This window comes from Sinocyclocheilus grahami, unplaced genomic scaffold (assembly GCF_001515645.1).
Source record: "Sinocyclocheilus grahami isolate Dianchi unplaced genomic scaffold, SAMN03320097.WGS_v1.1 scaffold70.1, whole genome shotgun sequence".
In the NCBI taxonomy this organism is placed as follows: Eukaryota; Metazoa; Chordata; class Actinopteri; order Cypriniformes; family Cyprinidae; genus Sinocyclocheilus; species Sinocyclocheilus grahami.
This window is the reverse complement of record NW_015505249.1, coordinates 278646-299327: the sequence shown is the minus strand read 5'-3', so window position 1 is coordinate 299327 and position 20682 is coordinate 278646. Positions and strand designations below refer to the sequence as shown.

At 40.6% G+C, this 20682-nt stretch overlaps 1 protein-coding gene across 1 annotated transcript; it reads right to left on the bottom strand.

The window, feature by feature from the left end:
* Positions 1–9799: 9799 nt before the first annotated feature.
* LOC107585423 (proteinase-activated receptor 1-like) lies at positions 9800–14042 on the bottom strand. Its single transcript, XM_016272442.1, has 4 exons — positions 13978–14042; positions 13478–13571; positions 11760–11940; positions 9800–10698 (listed from the first exon to the last, which is right to left on the bottom strand). The coding sequence occupies exons 1-4, from the start codon at positions 14040–14042 to the stop codon at positions 9800–9802; spliced, it is 1239 nt and encodes a 412-aa protein (XP_016127928.1).
* Positions 14043–20682: the final 6640 nt, after the last annotated feature.

The window sequence follows — 20682 nt, the reverse complement described above, 5'->3', positions numbered from 1 at the left end:
ATTCACGTTGATAATACAAATTATGCATTAGGACTTGCGTTTACTGACCTAATAAACTCTTTTGGAGTCAAGCAAAATGTTACCGGGCCCACTCATCGTTTTAATCATACGCTAGATTTAATTATATCGCATGGAATTGATCTTACTGATATAGATATCGTACCTCAAAGTGATGATGTTACTGACCATTTCCTTGTATCGTGCATGCTGCGTATTACTGATATTAACTATATGGCTCTGCGTTATCGTCCGGGCAGAACTATTGTTCCAGGCACCAAAGACAGATTCACAAATAACCTGCCTGATTTATCTCAACTGCTCTGTGTACCCATAAGTACACATGAACTAGATGAAATAACTAGCAACATGGGCACTATCTTCTCTAATACATTAGAAGCTGTTGCCCCCATCAAATTGAAAAAGGTTAGAGAAAAACGTACTGCGCCATGGTACAACAGTAATACCCATTCTCTCAAGAAAAAAACTCGTAGTCTTGAGCGCAAATGGAGAAAAACTAACTTGGAAGATTTTATAATTGCGTGGAAAAACAGTATGTCCAGCTATAGACAGGCTCTAAAAGCTGCCAGGGCCGAGCATATCCACAAACTCATAGAAAATAACCAAAACAATCCTAGGTTTTTATTTAGCACAGTGGCTAGATTAACAAATAACCAGACGCCACCCGATCTAAATATTCCCGCACAGTTTAATAGTAATGACTTTATGAATTTCTTCACTGATAAAATAGATAACATCAGAAATACAATAGCAAATGTAGATTCTACAGCGTATAATACTTTAGCTTCATTCATCGCACCAAAAGATAAACTGCAGTGCTTTACAGCTATAGGACAGGAAGAGCTAAATAAACTTATTACTGCATCTAAACCAACAACATGCCTGTTAGATCCTGTACCCACTAAATTACTGAAAGAGTTGTTACCTGTAGCAGAAGAACCGCTTCTCAATATTATTAACTCGTCGTTGTCTTTAGGTCACGTCCCAAAACCATTCAAGCTGGCGGTTATTAAGCCTCTTATTAAGAAACCACAACTAGATCCTAGTGAACTGGCTAATTACAGACCCATCTCAAATCTTCCTTTTATGTCTAAAATTTTAGAAAAAGTTGTGTCTGCTCAATTGTGCTCCTTCCTGCAAAAAAATTATCTCTATGAAGAATTTCAGTCAGGTTTCAGGCCCCACCATAGCACAGAAACTGCACTTGTTAAAATTACAAATGACTTGCTTCTTGCGTCAGACCAAGGCTGTGTCTCATTGCTAGTTTTACTTGATCTTAGTGCTGCATTCGATACTATAGATCATGACATACTGATAGATCGATTACAAAACTATACAGGTATTCAAGGGCAGGCTTTAAGATGGTTTAGATCCTACCTGTCCGATCGCTACCACATTGTTCATTTAAATGGGGAGTCATCTCAATTATCACCAGTAAAATATGGAGTGCCACAAGGATCTGTCCTAGGTCCTCTGCTATTTTCGATATACATGTTGCCACTTGGTAATATTATTAGGAAATACGGGATTAGTTTCCACTGTTATGCCGATGATACTCAACTATATATCTCAACAAGACCAGATGAAACTTCTAAATTATCTAAGCTAACGGAGTGTGTTAAAAATGTAAAAGAATGGATGACCAATAATTTTCTCCTATTAAATTCGGATAAGACAGAGATATTACTTATTGGACCAAAAGACAGTACGCCGAATCTCGTGGATTACAATTTGCAACTAGATGGATGTACGGTTACTTCCTCTACAGTCAAAAATCTGGGTGTTATATTAGATAGCAACTTGTCTTTTGAAAATCATATTTCCCATGTTACAAAAACGGCATTCTTCCATCTTAGAAACATTGCCAAGTTACGAAACATGATACCTGTTTCTGATGCAGAAAAGCTAGTTCATGCATTCATGACCTCTAGACTGGACTATTGTAATGCACTTCTAGGTGGTTGTCCTGCATCTTCAATAAACAAGCTACAGGTAGTCCAAAATGCAGCGGCTAGAGTCCTTACCAGGTCAAGAAAATATGATCATATTACCCCAATTTTACAGTCTCTGCACTGGCTACCTGTTAAGTTCCGTATCAGTTACAAAATATTATTACTTGCCTATAAGGCCCTTAATGGGTTAGCTCCTGCGTACCTAACTAGTCTTCTACCACGCTACAATCCATCACGCTCCCTAAGGTCGCAAAATTCTGGACTTTTGGTAGTACCTAGGATATCAAAGTCCACTAAAGGAGGTAGAGCTTTTTCGCATTTGGCTCCCAAACTCTGGAATAGCCTTCCTGATACCGTTCGGGGTTCAGACACTCTCTCTCTGTTTAAATCTAGATTAAAGACACATCTCTTTGGCCAAGCATTCAAATAATGCATCTCATAATCTTTTACTGCAGTCATACTCTTTTACTGCAGTTATATCTAATCAAATGCACATTATTATTCGTTAGTTTGGGTTACACAAATCATTTTTGCTTGGTTGGAACAGCAGCTACGCTAATTATGTTTGTATTTGTTTCTCTGTCTTTTGCCACGGGATTAACATCCCGTGGTAACTAGGATTTACACAAGCTTCAGTCTGGATCCAGAACACCTGAGAAGAGATGATGCCAACCCCTCAGAGGACCTCAGATGATGCCAACCCTGAAACAACATACAGAACTACCACATTTTGCTATAAGTTTGATTGCATCATATAATAATTGCTGTTAATATTGTTCATCGTCTGTTTTATTAGGTCTTAAATTGATTTTTAGCCATATGTACATTAATTGACAGTCACCACTGATAAGCTACCACTAAATATTGTAGAAACTTAATTTGCTGTAAAGTTGCTTTGCAATGATTTGTATCGTGAAAAGCGCTGTACAAATAAACTTGACTTGACTTGACAAATAATAAACTGCACTTGAAATACCCTAAACTGTATATGGTACCATAATTAAGATGAACTGTACAGGTATGTTGATACATGAAATTCTGGAGGGATAGTCAGATAGTGTCACGTGGAGATGTTAACCGTGTGCTATTAATTGATCTATGTACTATAATTGTAACATGTGAGCTGGTTAGAAATTAAGCGCACAATGAAGGAACAGAGTCAACAGGGTATTTAATCATGAATCCAGGAGTAAATCCAACAGTCAGCAACACAAATGCAAATCAACATTAGTAGTGGACAAAGGACCAGGGGCCTCGTATAAAACTTTCCATAGATTTTATCCTAAAAGTGTACGTACGCACAAAAGCTAGATTTGGCGTACGCACAAAACGCCAGAACCTACGCAAAAATCCTTTTATAAATCCCTGTCAGAGGAAGATTGTGCGTACATGCACAATCTCTTCCCCAAAATCACCATATATGGAGCTTACAACGCCTAGTTTTACTATGCATAACTTCATCTGCATATCATTTCCATGCATATTCCCATCCACGTGACACCATTTTTAACGTAGTTAATGGTACAATACGTTAGGAAAATATGAGATACTGACTATAAATGCATTTTGAGACATCCTTATTCTAATTTATGCAATTTGCCAAAAAGGTAAACATATTTTAGAATGTTAATAGCCTATATTTTTATGGAAAAAGATAGGCCTTATTTTTTTTTGCAGTGTAAATAGCTGTCTGACTCACAGCCAATATAACAGTCAATAACAAAACATTTTGAAAATAAAACATATCTTTTAAATATGGTGTTTGTCACAAACTGGTGATGGTTGAGGAGAGACCCCCCCACATGATTGTAAAGCGCTTTGGGTGTACAACAATACACAATAAAGCACTATATAAATGCATCATTCATTCATTCAATATTGGGTAGAGCACGAAAGGGGTTATCATTAGGCTGCTGTCTGTGCGCGACACCTGTGAACAGAGGTTCTACTGTCATCGAACCTTTTCAAACTGGTGACCATGATTTCACCAAGTACAACATGTTCCTGGATCAACATTCCAATTAACCAATCAGAATTGAGGGTTAACTTTTCAGGAAATATCCGTTTTAGGCTTACGATCAGGGTTAGATGCTTCTACACCCTTGTTAATCAGCTATCATTTCACACTGATTTTAGGAATAAATTATGGGTGGGTGTAAGTTTAGGGGTAGGGATTCGGTTTTGTCTATATTTTTGGATAGTAATGTTGATCCAGGATAAACAAAAGATGTTGATCCAGGAACATGTCTTACTTGGCAAAATAGCCAATGGACTGTTTGATCAACGAGCACATCCTTATGTCAGGCGTTACCGCCTATGTTCCAAAGCCATCAGACGAAGTCAAGTTCACATCAATGATCATTATTCGTGCAAAAGTATTTTCTCAGAACATGAGTTTTGCTATTTAGAATACAGTTTAAAGCGGAATTGTCATATGCCAAGCAATCCTTGCTGTGATTAAAACCTTTAATCACATAGCCTACCACAGGAAAATTGTTCGAAAGCAGCACATCCATTGCAAATATTTCTGTTTAAATTCATATACAAATGGTGTAATTTCTGGATAATAATTCCAATCAGAATTGAGGGTTAACTTTTCAGGAAATATCCGTTTTAGGCTTACGATCAGGGTTAGATGCTTCTACACCCTTGTTAATCAGCTATCATTTCACACTGATTTTAGGAATAAATTATGGGTGGGTGTAAGTTTAGGGGTAGGGATTCGGTTTTGTCTATATTTTTGGATAGTAATGTTGATCCAGGATAAACAAAAGATGTTGATCCAGGAACATGTCTTACTTGGCAAAATAGCCAATGGACTGTTTGATCAACGAGCACATCCTTATGTCAGGCGTTACCGCCTATGTTCCAAAGCCATCAGACGAAGTCAAGTTCACATCAATGATCATTATTCGTGCAAAAGTATTTTCTCAGAACATGAGTTTTGCTATTTAGAATACAGTTTAAAGCGGAATTGTCATATGCCAAGCAATCCTTGCTGTGATTAAAACATTTAATCACATATCCTACCACAGGAAAATTGTTCGAAAGCAGCACATCCATTGCAAATATTTCTGTTTAAATTCATATACAAATGGTGTAATTTCTGGATAATAATTGCATGCAATTTCAGTGCTTAACTTAATTATTCAGAGTGTCATATTTAATCTAAATGTGTATGTCAAATGTAAAACAGACTTTAAAATCATTCTGTTTGCTTCCTTACTTCGCTCACTCCAGTAAAAGAGTGCGTATGTATGGTACAGAGTGTCCGTATGGTGCGCACATATTTCCGCCTAGTTTATTTTTTATAAATCCCGATATGTGCGTGGAAATTTGCGTACGCACATTTCCATGCCCATTTTGTGCATACGCAACGTTTATACATCAGGCCCCAGGGGAGAACACAGGACTTAAGTACAGAAACGTAATTAGGGAGAACTGAAACATGTGTGGAGCTAATTAATCAAAAACCATGGAAACTAATAGACACGGGAACTCAGGGAAATGTGGAGACTGAAACGGAACCAGAACAGAACAGAACCGTGACAGTTCGCCCCCTGCCAGAATGGCGCGTCCTCGCGGCGACAAATAGTCCAACGGAGGGAGGGTTGGTGGGTTTTCAGGAGGCGGTCGTGGGGCAGTCAATGGAAAAGGGGCACAGTTCATTGGGCCAGGGTGGAGTAGATGGAGAAGGAGCCAGGGAGGAACCCGGAGCAGGAGGAGTCAGGTGGGGAACCAGAGTCCAGTCAGGAAAGCGGGCCACGGTGGAGTCACCGGAGGGAGGAGCCATGGTGGAGTTTGGCCAGGCGACACCAGGGGGCTGACTGACAGAGATGACGCCGGTGGAGTAGGAGCACAGGTTGGAGACAAGCAGCCGCAGAGCCAGGGTGACACTGTGGATCCAGAGGGCCTAGGCGGAGCCGGAGCGACAAAGGACGAAGGTGGAGCCGGAGGGAGGAGCCAGAGGGACAGAAAGACATCAATCAAAAGGCATCAATCAAAGTGTGGACTGTACAATGGGTATTCAGTCAGGGAAAGATCACACAAACTTGCTTGTCTGGCTCTCAACAACGGAGGAGTGGTCGCTGACACACGGTGAAGGGCGAAAACATATGGAACATGGTTAGTCGATGTTACAATGCTCTGAAGACTGATGAGTTTATTATTAAAAAGAACAGCTGAACATCAGTTCATATATATAAAATGTATTGTTAAAATTGTTACTGCCTTTTGTTATTATTTTGGAATAAATGTAAAATGCTTAAAAACACTAAATTGATGAGATTATTACTTGGTTTTAATAAATAGAATACCATTTTAATTACATTTACATTTAGTCATTTAGCAGACACTTTTATCCAAATCAAATTACAAATTAGCACAATATTAGCAATCAAAACCATCAAAAAAAGCAATAATATGCAAGTGCTGTGTATCATCTATGATATGAAAACATGTCTTCCATCTTTATTTGACTCTCTCTCTCTCTCTCTCTCTCTCTCTATATATATATAAAGAGAGTGCTAGAGTTAAGAGTGTCAAATAAAGATGGAAGACATGTTTTTAACCATTTCTTGAAGATGGCTAAGGACATAGCTACTCGGATTGAGTTGGGCAGGTCATTCCACCATGAGGGAGCAGTTAATGTAAATGTCTGTGAAAGGGATTTTGTGCCTCTTTGGGATGGCACAATTATGCGCTGTTCACTTGCAGAACACAAGCTTCTAGAGGGCACATAAGTTTGAAGTAGAGAATTAAGATAAAGGGGTGCAGAGCCAGTGGCGGTTTTAAACCTTAATGCCTTGAATTTTATGCAAGCAGCTTTTGGTAGCCGGTGCAAACTGATGAACCGAGGTGTGACGTGCATTCTTTTAGGCTCATTAGAGATTAATCTAGCAGCCGCATTCTGGATTAATTGTAGAGGTTTGATAGAACTGGCTGGAAGACCTGCTAAGAGAGCATTGCAATAGTCCAGCCTGGACAGAACAAGAGATTGAACAGGGAGTTGTGTAACCTGTTCCGAAAGAAAGGACCTGATCTTCCTAATGTTGTATAAAGTAAATATGTAGGACTGGGCAGTTTTTGCAATGTGGTCTGAAAAATTCAGATGATCATCAATCACAACTCCCAGGTTTCTGGCTGTTTTTGAAGGAGTTATGGTTGATGTGCCAAACTGGATAGTGAAATTGTGTTGAAGTGATGGCTTTTGTTGAAACCACAAGCAGTTCTGTCTTGGCAAGGTTGAGTTGAAGGTGATGGTCCTTCATTCAGTAAGAAATGACTTATAGACATGCTGAGATGCAAACAGCTATCATCGGATCATCAGGATGGAATGAGAGGTAGAGTTCGGTGTCATCAGCATAGCAGTGATATGAAAAGCCATGTTTCTGAATGACCTAGTGAAGCCATGTAGACAGAGAAGAAAAGTGGTCCAAGAACTGAGACCTGAGGCACCCCAAAGCTAGAAGTCGCGACTTGGATTTTTAATGACATTTTTAATGTAAAAATACAAAATTGATTTTTTTATTCTGGTAGTGTAATTAAAGGGGTCATATGATGCTATTTTAAAGATCATTATTTGGTGTATTTGGTGTAACAGAATATGTTTACATGCTTTAATGTAAAAAAAAACACATTATTTTTAAAATACTGTACATTATTGTAGGTCCTTTATGCCAATTTAGTTTAAAGTAAAAAATACCATAGTAAATTAAAATGATACCATAGTATATGAAAAAGAAGCTAGTTTAAAGTAAAAAAATCTTTCTTTTTTTATACAATGTAAACCAGCAATTTACATAAAACAATCTTCCTTACACACATAATACGATACAGTCAAGGTTTCATCTGCATAGTTAAACACCATCAAAAGACTACAATTAAAAGCCAAACATCTGTCATGCACTGATGTACTTACCGTTAAAGGTGGCAGTGCATGCATGCAGAAGTATAATGGAAAACAAGATAGTTTTGACCCCCATGAGTACCGATCAGGGGTCACTTCCTAACTGAAGATGAATCTCTTTACAGACACTGCTTCTTCACTCTCTGAGCGCTCAGTCTTTTCTGTGAGGAGAGGCTCAGATTTATACAGTATGGTGACATCACTGGATCGTCCACCCTCGACTGAACCCAGATTCATTCCTATTCATTGCTACAGCGCAAATGAGAAATCGAGCTGTAATTGACAGACATCACAGCTCCGAATGAGAGATAGACGAATGATGATTTATATATGACCCTTTTAATGTTTATTTAACCAAGAAAATGTGACTGGGACATGAGTTTACATTTAATAAAAAATATATATGAGGACTTTGTCTTCTAATTTCAGAACACCACTGCTCTTAGCAGTTAATTTCATGCAGATTGTTTAATGATTCTAAGGAAAAACAGAAAAATAAACTCTTAAGACATGCATGCTCATAGAAGGCATTGCTAAAAGTCCAGTGCTCACAGGAAATTACCATATGATGTGACGTAAATGCAGTGAAGGTTCTTTATGTAAAATATCATGTCAGAAAGTGGCATAACATAACAGCAACACTTTACATTAATTTGCAGATGTCAGTGCATTGTAAATAATTCATATGAACTTCTAGCCTACATAAAAAGTTAAAATAGCTTGCAGTACTTGTCATTGGTAGGACATTTAAAGGGATAGTTCATCCAAAAATGAAAAATCTAAAGATATTATTTTGAATGTTGGTAATTAAACAGTTATGGCTACCAATTGGCTTTCATTGTATGGAGAAAAATTTATGACATTTCTCAAAGAAATCTTATTTTATTTTTCAAAGGAAGAAAGTCATACATGTTTGCAAAGATATGAGAGCGAGTAAATTATGAAAGAAATAGTATACCATATTATATTAAAATAAAGCCAATTTAGTTTAAAGTAAAAAATACCATAGTAAATTAAAATGATACCATAGTATATGAAAAAGAAGCTAGTTTAAAGTAAAAAAATCTTTCTTTTTTATACAATGTAAACCAGCAATTTACATAAAACAATCTTCCTTACACACATAATACGATACAGTCAAGGTTTCATCTGCATAGTTAAACACCATCAAAAGACTACAATTAAAAGCCAAACATCTGTCACGCACTGATGTACTTACCGTTAAAGGTGGCAGTGCATGCATGCAGAAGTATAATGGAAAACAAGATAGTTTTGACCCCCATGAGTACCGATCAGGGGTCACTTCCTAACTGAAGATGAATCTCTTTACAGACACTGCTTCTTCACTCTCTGAGCGCTCAGTCTTTTCTGTGAGGAGAGGCTCAGATTTATACAGTATGGTGACATCACTGGATCGTCCACCCTCGACTGAACCCAGATTCATTCCTATTCATTGCTACAGCGCAAATGAGAAATCGAGCTGTAATTGACAGACATCACAGCTCCGAATGAGAGATAGACGAATGATGATTTATTTTGTTGTCTTCCCTAAAGCTCCAAAATTATTTCATTATATAATGCCTTGACACGCCCAAAGACCTGCCTTTATACTGTATTCAGTATTTTTTGTTTATTTGACTGCCAGGACAACTTTGTCATTTTTGTAGTTTATATGACCGTTAGTATATTTAAAGGGTTAGTTCACCCAAAAATGCAAATTCTGTACTTAATTACTCACCCTCGTGTCGTTCCAAACCCGTAAGGCCTTCGTTCATCTTCAGAACACAAATTAAGATATTTTTGATGGAATCTGAGAGCTCTCAGACCCTGCACAGACAGCAACGCAACTGTAATGTTCCCAGGTCCAGAAACGTAGTAAGGACATCGGTAAAACAGTCCATGTGACATCAGTGGCTCAACTTTAAGCTACGATTCCAGTGGCTAAACGAACACAGTGGTACAACAAGATGCCATTTGTTGGTGCAAAGCACATTACAAACTCACTCAGCACACCGATAGCCATAATCACAGCTCTCCTTCGCTTGTCTGGGTATGATGTTGCCAAGTGATCATTCTTGGTAGTGAGCACATATATTATGGTAGAGTAACTCACTATGGTGATGATCAGAGGCAAGAAGAAGTAGAGGCAGGAGAGGATGGAGAACAGGTATGCATACACCTGTGTGTGATACAGCACGTCATGGCAGGTGACGCCCACATCCTTTATCTTGAATGTTTGTGTTATGGAGAGAAGTGGTACTGTACCAGCAAGCGCCAGCAGCCAGACCAGCACACACACACATGTGGCTTTCCTTGTGCTCCTCCAGGTCAGAGAGGCGATGGGAAACACCACGGCCAGCAGCCTGTCCACACTCATGCTCATCATCAGCAGTATGGAGCAGTACATGTAGCAGTAGTAAGCTGCACTGAGCACACGACACGCCGCCTCACCGAACACCCAATCTGAAGCATTCAGGTGGTAGTGGATCTTCAGAGGCAGCAGCAGGGTAAAGAGCACATCCACACATGCCAGGTGAGACATGTAGATCACAGCTGGTTTCTTCTCTCGAATCTTACAGGTGAACGTCACTAGGGCCAAAGCATTCAGGGGAAAACTAATGAGGATGATGATGATGTAAAATGAGGGCATGAGGCGTGTAACCAGCAGGCCTCTGAGGAAGAGAACAGCGTCTGCTGTGATATTATATGCATCCTGTGAAGTCTTGTTGCAGTTCACTGCATCCAAATCAGTGCGGTTACGTGGCTGTCTAAATGTAATAATTTCTTCAATGACTTTGAAAATGCGAGCAATGATTGAATCTGTAAATAAACGTGCAAACATGAATAAATAAATAAAAACAACAACAACAGTGAAACTTCTCAACACAGCCAGACAAATATAGGTGAATAGAGGGCTTTTCACACTTGAAATAGTTAACTCTTAATCATTCTAAACCCCGGGTAATCGGAATCCTGGGTTGCCTTGCTTCGAGTTTCACACTGCAGTGTACATTCCTAAACCCTGGGTAAAGGTTCTTATTTGCATATTCGTTGGATGAACGAAGCTCGCGACCTGTTTACATAATGGCTCTAGCAGTGAGCATTATACTCTAAAGTTTTCCAGAACAGATGTTTTGGAATATAAAGGTAAGGATGAAGAGCTCTTCTCTTGATTTGAAGCGTTTTCCGCCTCTATTTACCATTTTCCCCTGAAATGCTGACACTACTGTTTATACAATGTGCGTGTTTCTGTGACTGTACAAAGCACGCGACTGCATGTTGCCAATTATCTAGAAATAACATTGCATCGTTTCACACTGTACAAGTTTGACACCACAGAATCTCTGCTAAGTCCTGCTCCGGGTCAAAGTTTCATAACTCGAGGTAAAAACGCCTCAAGGTTACGTATGCAACCCTAGTTCCCCAAGAAAACGAGACGCCATGTCGAACGCTTTGGGAACGCTTTTAGCGTGACCACGCTCTGATTCACGTGTGTAATCAGTCCAATATACGGGAGAGATGTCACGGACGGGCTGATGTAGTGACCAGGAAGCTATAAAAGCATGTGCGGTGGAAACAGCAGCAGCTTCTGGTAGAATGAGGGAAGCGCTCGCAGGGATGCCGGAAGTATGGCAGGAGACACAGCGTCTCATTTCCTCTGGGAACTAGGGTTACATACATAACCTTGAGGTGTTCCCCTTCAGGAACTTGAGCTGCGTCGAACGCATTGCGAACGAGAATGCCCAAACCGCCAGACTTTCATGTCCCTGCGTAGTGTGTATTTACATAGCACAATTACGAGAGGAAGAGGACGGAGGAACCAGGAGCAGTACGAACATCGAGGCCATAGAACCTCACAAAAGTGAGTGGTGTAGACCAACCCGCAGCGTTACAAACATCCTGCATAGCCACACCCGACAGGAAGGCCTTGGAGGCCACCAAACTTCGGGTAGAGTGAGCCTTGACCCCCAAGGGCGAGGGGAGACCAGAGGACTCATACGATATAGAGATGGCATCAACGATCCACCGACTGAGGGTCTGCTTAATAGCAGGCAGACCTTTCTTGGAAGGACCAAAGCAAACAAATTATTGGTCAGATTCCTCCACATGGCAACTCTGTGGACGTATGTGTCCAGTGCTCGCACTGCCCATGCAATTAAGCTTCTGCTGGTCAGGGTCCCGAAAGGGAGGAGGACAGAAGGCCTGTAGTACGACGGGTCATGGTACAGAGGAGGGCACTTTAGGGACGTACCCCGACCTGGGGTACAGAAAAGCTTTGGCTTTGGCCACTGACAGGGCCTGCAGGTCTCCTACTCTTTTAAGCGATGAAATGGCTAATAGGAAGTGAGTCTTAAGTGTCAGAACTCGATCTGAAACCTCCTCCAGTGGTTCAAATAGAGGTTTGCAGAGAGCCTCTAGCACCACAGCCAAATCCCACAGAGGGACACGAGATAGTACCGGAGGCCTTAGCCTCAGCACACCGTGGAGGAAACGTGTAACCAGGGGGTGTCTTCCCACAGACCGACCCCCAAGAGGGGCGTGGTAAGCAGCTATGGCCGCCACGTACACCTTCAAGGTGGAGTGGGTCAACCCCGCAGAGAATCGAGCCTGCAGGAACTCCAGCACTGAACCAACCGGGCAGTTAACTGGGTCGAGCTGGCAGTCTCCGCACCAAGAAGTGAAGAGTCTCCACTTCAGGGCATAGAGTTTCCTAGTTGAGGAAGCTCTGGATTGGAGGATGGTCTCAACAACCTCAGTTGTTGAATGAGTCAGAGAGGACCAGAGGAGATGGTGCGATGTCTCCTGAGTCGCAAACAGATCCACCTGAGCGTGGCCAAACATTCTCCAAATCTGACACACCACATATGGGTGGAGTCTCCATTCCCCTGGCCCGGGCCCCTGCCTCGACAGGATGTCTGCTCCCTGATTGAGATGCCCAGGGATGTGCACTGCTCTCAGCGAGAGGAGTTTCCCTTCCAGCCTGTACAGGGGGCGCGAACGCAGACCTCCCTGGTGGTTGATGTAAGAGATCACCACTGTGTTCTCGGTGCACACCAACACATGATGGCCTCTCAGGGTGGCCACTCATGACTGCAACCCAACCGGTTAGGAACGCGTCCATCATTAACGTTACACGATGACAAGGAGCTCCCAGCACCGGGCCCTGTGACAAGAACCAAGGTTTCCTCCACATGTCTAAGGCACGAAAGCATCGCCGCGTGACCTTGATCATGTGAAGCGGATTTCCCCTCGGGGTAAACCCTTTGGTCTTGAGCCACTACTGTAGGGGTCTCATGTTCAGCAGGCCAAAAGTGAGTGACCGGCCTTCTCTGACTCTCGCGACTGCAGTGAGGATCGACTTGATCTGTGCCTGCATCGTGGTCGAATTCCACACAATGCCCAGATAAGTGGTCCTCTGTGATGGAGAAAGCACACTTTTCTTGGCGTTTAGTCTTAACCCCAACTCTTTCATATGGGTGAGAATGACATCTCGATGCCGAACCACTATCTGCTCCGATTGAGCTAGAATCAACCAATCGTCGACATAGTTGAGTATGCAGATGGCCTGGAGTCACAGTTGAGCCAGAGCAGCATCTACACACTTCGTGAAAGTTTGGGGTGAGAGTGCAAGGCCGAACGGAAGAACCTGATATTGGTAAGCTTCACCCCTGAAAGCAAACCGCAGGAACTTCCTGTGTTGAGGAAGGATGGAGACATGGAATTATGCAACTTTTAGATCAATTGAGACAAACCAGTCCTCAGACTTGATCTGAGACACCACTTGCTTGAGTGTGAGCATTCTGAACTTCCTCTTTCATATGGGTGAGAATGACATCTCGATGCCGAACCACTATCTGCTCCGATTGAGCTAGAATCAACCAATCGTCGACATAGTTGAGTATGCAGATGGCCTGGAGTCACAGTTGAGCCAGAGCAGCATCTACACACTTCGTGAAAGTTTGGGGTGAGAGTGCAAGGCCGAACGGAAGAACCTGATATTGGTAAGCTTCACGCCTGAAAGCAAACCGCAGGAACTTCCTGTGTTGAGGAAGGATGGAGACATGGAATTATGCAACTTTTAGATCAATTGAGACAAACCAGTCCTCGGACTTGATCTGAGACACCACTTGCTTGAGTGTGAGCATTCTGAACTTCAGTCGCATGACTGGGCAGTTCAACGGATGCAGATCTAAAATGGGACGCAACCCTGCATCCTTCTTTGGAACAATAAAGTACCGGCTGTAGAACCAGGACTCTCTGTCGAGAGGAGGGCCCACCTCGATGGCCTCCTTCCTCAAGAGACTATGGGTGAGAATGACATCTCGATGCCGAACCACTATCTGCTCCGATTGAGCTAGAATCAACCAATCGTCGACATAGTTGAGTATGCAGATGGCCTGGAGTCACAGTTGAGCCAGAGCAGCATCTACACACTTCGTGAAAGTTTGGGGTGAGAGTGCAAGGCCGAACGGAAGAACCTGATATTGGTAAGCTTCACCCCTGAAAGCAAACCGCAGGAACTTCCTGTGTTGAGGAAGGATGGAGACATGGAATTATGCAACTTTTAGATCAATTGAGACAAACCAGTCCTCAGACTTGATCTGAGACACCACTTGCTTGAGTGTGAGCATTCTGAACTTCAGTCGCATGACTGGGCAGTTCAACGGATGCAGATCTAAAATGGGACGCAACCCTGCATCCTTCTTTGGAACAATAAAGTACCGGCTGTAGAACCAGGACTCTCTGTCGAGAGGAGGGCCCACCTCGATGGCCTCCTTCCTCAAGAGAGTATTTACTTTGTAATACCAGAGCCTGCTCTGGACCCACCAGGGTGGGAACGAGGCGGTGGAGAACCGAATTGAATTCTGTAACCTCTTCCTACATTCTGCAGGACCCAACGTGAGATATTCGGCAGAAGTTTCCACACTGCCAGAAAATCTACTAAGGTAATCAGTCTCTCGAGACTGACCTCCGGTGTAATAGGAGTGGCCCGTTCGGTGCCCAAAAATGGCGGACCAGCAGATAATGACCGAACTAGCCGAATGACAGAAGCTGCATCTGTTTCCACCGCACGTGCTTTTATAGCTTCCTGGTCGCTACGTCACCCCGTCCGTGACGTCTCGCCCATCTATTGGACTGATTACACACGTGATTCAGAGCGTGGTCACACTGAAGGTGTTCCCAAAGCGTTCAACGCAGCTCGAGTTCCTCAAAGGGAACCCGGGTTTAAGCGCAGTACATGTGAAGGTCCTTAAGATGATGCCGTTGAACTAGACAATTCATACTACAACAAATATTTTGTTTACAGTAAAAATACTGGTAGCATTCTGTCAGAACCTATGTTTTCTGTGTGACTTCTAGAGTTGTTTGCTTCACCTGTGATTCGTTATAACGTTTAAAACAGAAAACCAAAATCCTCTAAACACCCAAACACTGGCCAGTCACTTATGTACAATCTGCATATGTGCTCTTCCGTTTTGGAATATTTGATTATGAACTGTAATAATGATCTCACAACACATGATGTTGTAAACTTTTTCTGGAGGTCTGTAAACTTTACCTGGAGGCTCTGGTATGGAATAGTTTATGGATAAGGTTTCAGAATAGTTTCCAGAATAAACTCCATACAACACTCCATCCAAAAAGGAATCATTTTCTGTTGTGTCATAGGTCTCTGTCGTAACAGTGAAATTGCGTTCAGAGCCATCTGTAACCAAACAAACAAAACTTTAGGTTTTGATGGCATTACCAGACAAATAAAAGTAACTGTGACACATTTGCTAAGAAGCCTTGAAGAACATGTTTATCTTAATAAATCCAGTCAAAACACAGGGCCATCTACTGTAAATAGTACTGTTAGCAACCTGTCTATTGTAACTGAGTAAATGCAGCATTTTTTATCTGCCTGCATAAATGTAAAAATTAATTAATCTGTTTCACCCCAAGTTTAATGGTGCTGTATTGAGTTAAACATTAAAAAAGTAATATATAATATGAATTCAAGCAAATTAGCAAGCCATGAAAGTCATATACATTTTAATTACTGATGCACTTACCACATGTATGCACAAATATAATAGAAAGCAAGAGAGTTTTGACCCCCATGAGCACTGATCAAATCTAACTCTAGACTTTAAAGTCATCAAACGTCAGAATCTCTAGATGGACAAACACCCGTGCTGCGTCTATCACTCTTGTGCCCAGTCTCTTCTGTGTGGTTATGCCAGGATATGATACAGACAATTTTCAACTCTTCAGTGAAAGGAGGTGTTTCAGAAAAAGTTGAGTACCACTCTCAGGAGGTCTAGAATGTTCACCATTCCTGTTTAAATGCAGTTTCAAATATGAATTTGTGTGATTTTGATGAACACAAGCAATAAACATTAAATCAACATCAAAATTAAATAGATCATCAGTTACAACTAGCTAGAACTAACTAGCTAGGTTTACTTTTGTGTTAAATAACAGTTTATTAAAGTTATCTAATAGTTCCTTAAAAAGAACAGTCAGAATTTATCCATAGTGAACAAAGTAAACCAACAGAATTCATTTATCACAGCTTCTGTGCATCAAGAAATCTTTACATGGACTCTATTTCAAGACTCATTTCTTTGAAAATCATCTGGCCTTCCCTCATTTTACATATCATTGACATGATATCTTTTCCAGTATTCAGCAACATTACTAAATAATGTGAATTACATTGTGAACTACAATCACAGACTCCACACATTTACATATAGAAGTCTTAACAGTACCTTATCAAAAACCATGCTGAATTGAGGCAAAGAGAGTGTGAAAAATATGTGACGTGACTTTAACAAATGGAGAAATAAAGCATTATCTAAATATTGCAAAAGACATCTATGACTTGACAACTGTTACATGTCCCTTATGCTTTTGATCTGATAAACTCTACAAGCAGTAGCATTTTAACAATTGATGCAAGATGTAAATTTAGAATAATACATGTGTAATGTAATATATTGAAAAAGCCAATAATGGAAACGCCATATCTGATTATTTTTTCACACTTTACTGCAAGCCGGGTTTAAGTGAGAGATGTGGATTTTGTCTGTGTTAGTTGGTGATTTTAGTTTTTCTGCCTTTAGCTTTCCTCAACACAGAGTGGATCAGATGTCTGCATTGAGACGAGCCGTAGTAGTAGAGCAGAGGATCCAGAAAAATACTTGAGCTCCCCAAACACACAGCCAACAGGTAAGCTGCATATGATGAATCTCCCTCCCCGCTGTTGAATCCAACAGCTAAAAGAAAACACTGGTACAGGTGAACGTCACTAAGGCCAAAGCATTTAGGGGCAAACTAATGAGGATGATGTAGATGTAGAATGAGGGCATGACACGTGTGGCCATCAAGCCTTTGAGGAAGTCAGTAGACTCATCTAGGATGCATATGTGTCAGGGGTTGGTGCAGCTGTGTGATTATACAGTATGCCGCTGCATCTGCAGTTCTGCTATTATTCAATGCTTGAGATGTCTGATTATAGCCTAAAACCCCACCTGGAGGAGGTGAAAGGCAGTCAAGAACTGTAAACAAGATAAAACACCATGAGTAAAGTTATCATACTACTACCAGACACGATCATTTTTTAACACATAAACAGCTACATGTGTTGAATGACTCAGGCAATGGTGAAGTTTGGTGATTAAGTCACTGCACCCTGAATATTACCAACCTGAAAATTTAACTATTTATGAGAGGTAATTTTGAATGAATTTATACAATATAGTAATCAAAATACAAAAACATACAATTATTACAAAAAAGTTAGCGTGCACCCCTAAACATAACTGTCAGTGTTATTGCCAATTTGCCATGAGATTGTGATATTCAGTCATGCCCATTTTATTACAAGTGTCATTAGATAAAATGGTGCTCATAAGGGATGCAATGTGAAATATGATCTACAGCAAATGGAAATGTTCAAATGAAGCCTACACCACTGATAGGAAACAACTAACAATAAAGTGCTTTATTGTGAAATATACTTCCTTCACTGCAAACAAAATCCATCAATGATAAACAGATTTCATATACTAACAACCCACACACAGCTGTGACTTTCTTAATATGAATAAATTAAAATGAATAAACTATCTATTAAATGATTAAATGATTTCTGTCAGCCATCTATATTATATACAGCATAGTGTAGTGCTGTGATTGTTAACTAAAACTAGCATTAAAACTATTAAAATTATTTTGATACTGAAATGAAGCTGGAATAAAACAAATCAAAATCAAATGATAAAATCAATTACTATGTTGTTTGTACCATGGTAATATGGTATTTAAAGTTAATATGGTAATTAGGGTACCATGAAAATACCATAGTGTAGGAAAAGGAGTGAGTACTGTGGTAGCCACTACTTTTTTTGCAGCAAGAAGCAATTTAGATTAAAGGCAAGTATCTTTCTTTGAGCTATCACACAATTTACACCAGTAATCCAAGCTTCCTTACACACATAATTTGATATAATCAAGGTTTGAGCCACTCATATGCATAGTTAAACACCATTGAAATACTAGAATTAAAAGTCAAACTTTTCATGCACAACTGCATTGATGAACTTACCGTTAAAGGTGGCAGTGCATGCATGCAGAAGTATAGTGGAAAACAAGATAGTTTTGACCCCCATGAGTACCGATCAGGAGTCACTTCCTAACTGTAGATGAATCTCTGTACAGACACTGCTTCGTCTGAGCGCTCAGTCTCTCCTGTGAGGCTTGGATTTATATATGGTGACATCACTGGATCTTCCACCCTCCATTGAGCCCAGATTCATTCCTATTCATTGCTACAACCTACAGAGTGAATGAGAAATCGAGCTGTAATTGACAGACATCACAGCTCCGAATGAGAGACAGACGAATGAAGGCTTATTTGGCCATTTTCAACATGATTTCATTATATAATGCCTTGACATGCCCAAAGACCTCCCTTCATACAGTATTCAGTATTTTCAGTTTATTTGGCTGCCAGGACAACTTTGTCATTTTTGTAGTTTATATGATCATCAGTATATTGAAATTAATTTTTAATCCAAATTTGTTGTTCATTTCGCCACTAACATTCCTTAATGTTGCTCCAGCACACAGACATTGACATCTTGATAAACTCCTCCCATATGTGGCAGCCTGTCGCAACAGCTCTGAATGTTTTTAACTTTTTTTTCTTTATTCTTTTTATCAACGTCTGGGGAGTGTGCTTATGTGGAGATTTAAGTTTGAGAGTATCAAGAAGCATTGGATTATGATTCTTCGTATTTTGGCATTCTTAATTGAAACTACTGGGACAGTGAAGGGAGCACCAAACTTTGCCTCAATTATTTATTCCAAAGAACAACTACTGGCACTTCAGGATACAGCAATGTCATTTGTACCAAGAATTGAACTGCAGAGGAGGAGAAGGGGGTGTAGAGCTGGAGTAAAGTGTAAACTAAAGAAAAGACGATACAAACCATCTTTATCTGTGGTCATGTTCGGTGGCTGAGTACCATGGCAGTTTTATGTGCTTTACTGAGACTTGGTTGAGTGAGAGAACACTGGACTTAGTTGTTGCATTGGATCATTTTCATCTTGTGCAAGTGGACAAGTGTGCTATGAAGATGAGTAAAGAAGGAGGACTGGCACTGTTTATCAATGAGCGCTGGTGTAATCTGGGTCATATTAAGGTTAAAGAAAAACGGTGTAACAAGGACATTAAATTACTTGCTGTGGGAATGAGACTGTACTATTTGCCTAGAGAATTTTCATTTGTGATAGTGATAATGGTATATATCCCTCCATCGGCCAATGTGATTAATGCTTGTGAGCACATCAATATTACAGCCAGGATGCAACCAAAATATCCTCAATCACTCATTTTTATCTCAGGCGATTTTAACCAAGCATCTCTTCATAACACTCTTCACATGTTTACTCAGTATGTGGACTGTGACACAAGGGACAATAAAACCTTGGACTTGTTATATGTAAATGTCACAGAAGCTTATAGATCTTCACAGCTTCCTCCATTGGGTCGATCGGATAATAATCTTGTTTATTTTGTCATTTCATGTACCTGTTGTGATGGAGCAACCGCCAGTAATAAGAACTGTTAAGAAATGGTATGAATTGGTTTATGATGCATTTATAAACAACTGATTGGGAGGTACTGTGTAAATCACATGGTGAAGACATTGGTAGTTTAAGATAACAAACCTCAAGGAGTTTTCGCATTATAGCCCAATTGCCTTGCCAGCACAGTTGATGAAGTTTTTGAAGAGACTGGTACTAAACCATATTAAGCAGGTAATGTGTTGCTGAGGATAAACTACAGTTTGCTTATAATATTTGGGGTAGATGATGCAATTATCACTTAGAGACTCCAGATAGCACTTTTAGAATTAAGTTATTTGATTTCTCTAGTGCATTTGATACTATTCAGCCTTTACTGCTGAGAAGTAAGATGGAAAATGCTGGAGTACATCAGAGTATGGTCATTTGGTGAACTGGCTATCTCTCAAATAGACCACAGTATGTGAGGATGCAGTTGTCACGAATCCGGTCCATGAACTTCCTTCTGTTAGCCATCAGAGGTCACCCTTTCCAATTTCATTGACTCTCGCACTACACACTGTTGCACATCACCCCGGACTACATATCCCATCATTCATTGCACTGATTGCACTCAGCACGGATTGCACACAGCTGTTAACACTGATTGCACCCAGCTGTTTCATATCACTCCCTCACAATTTAACACTCACTCTGATCCCTTCCCTCTGCCGAGTATTGTTT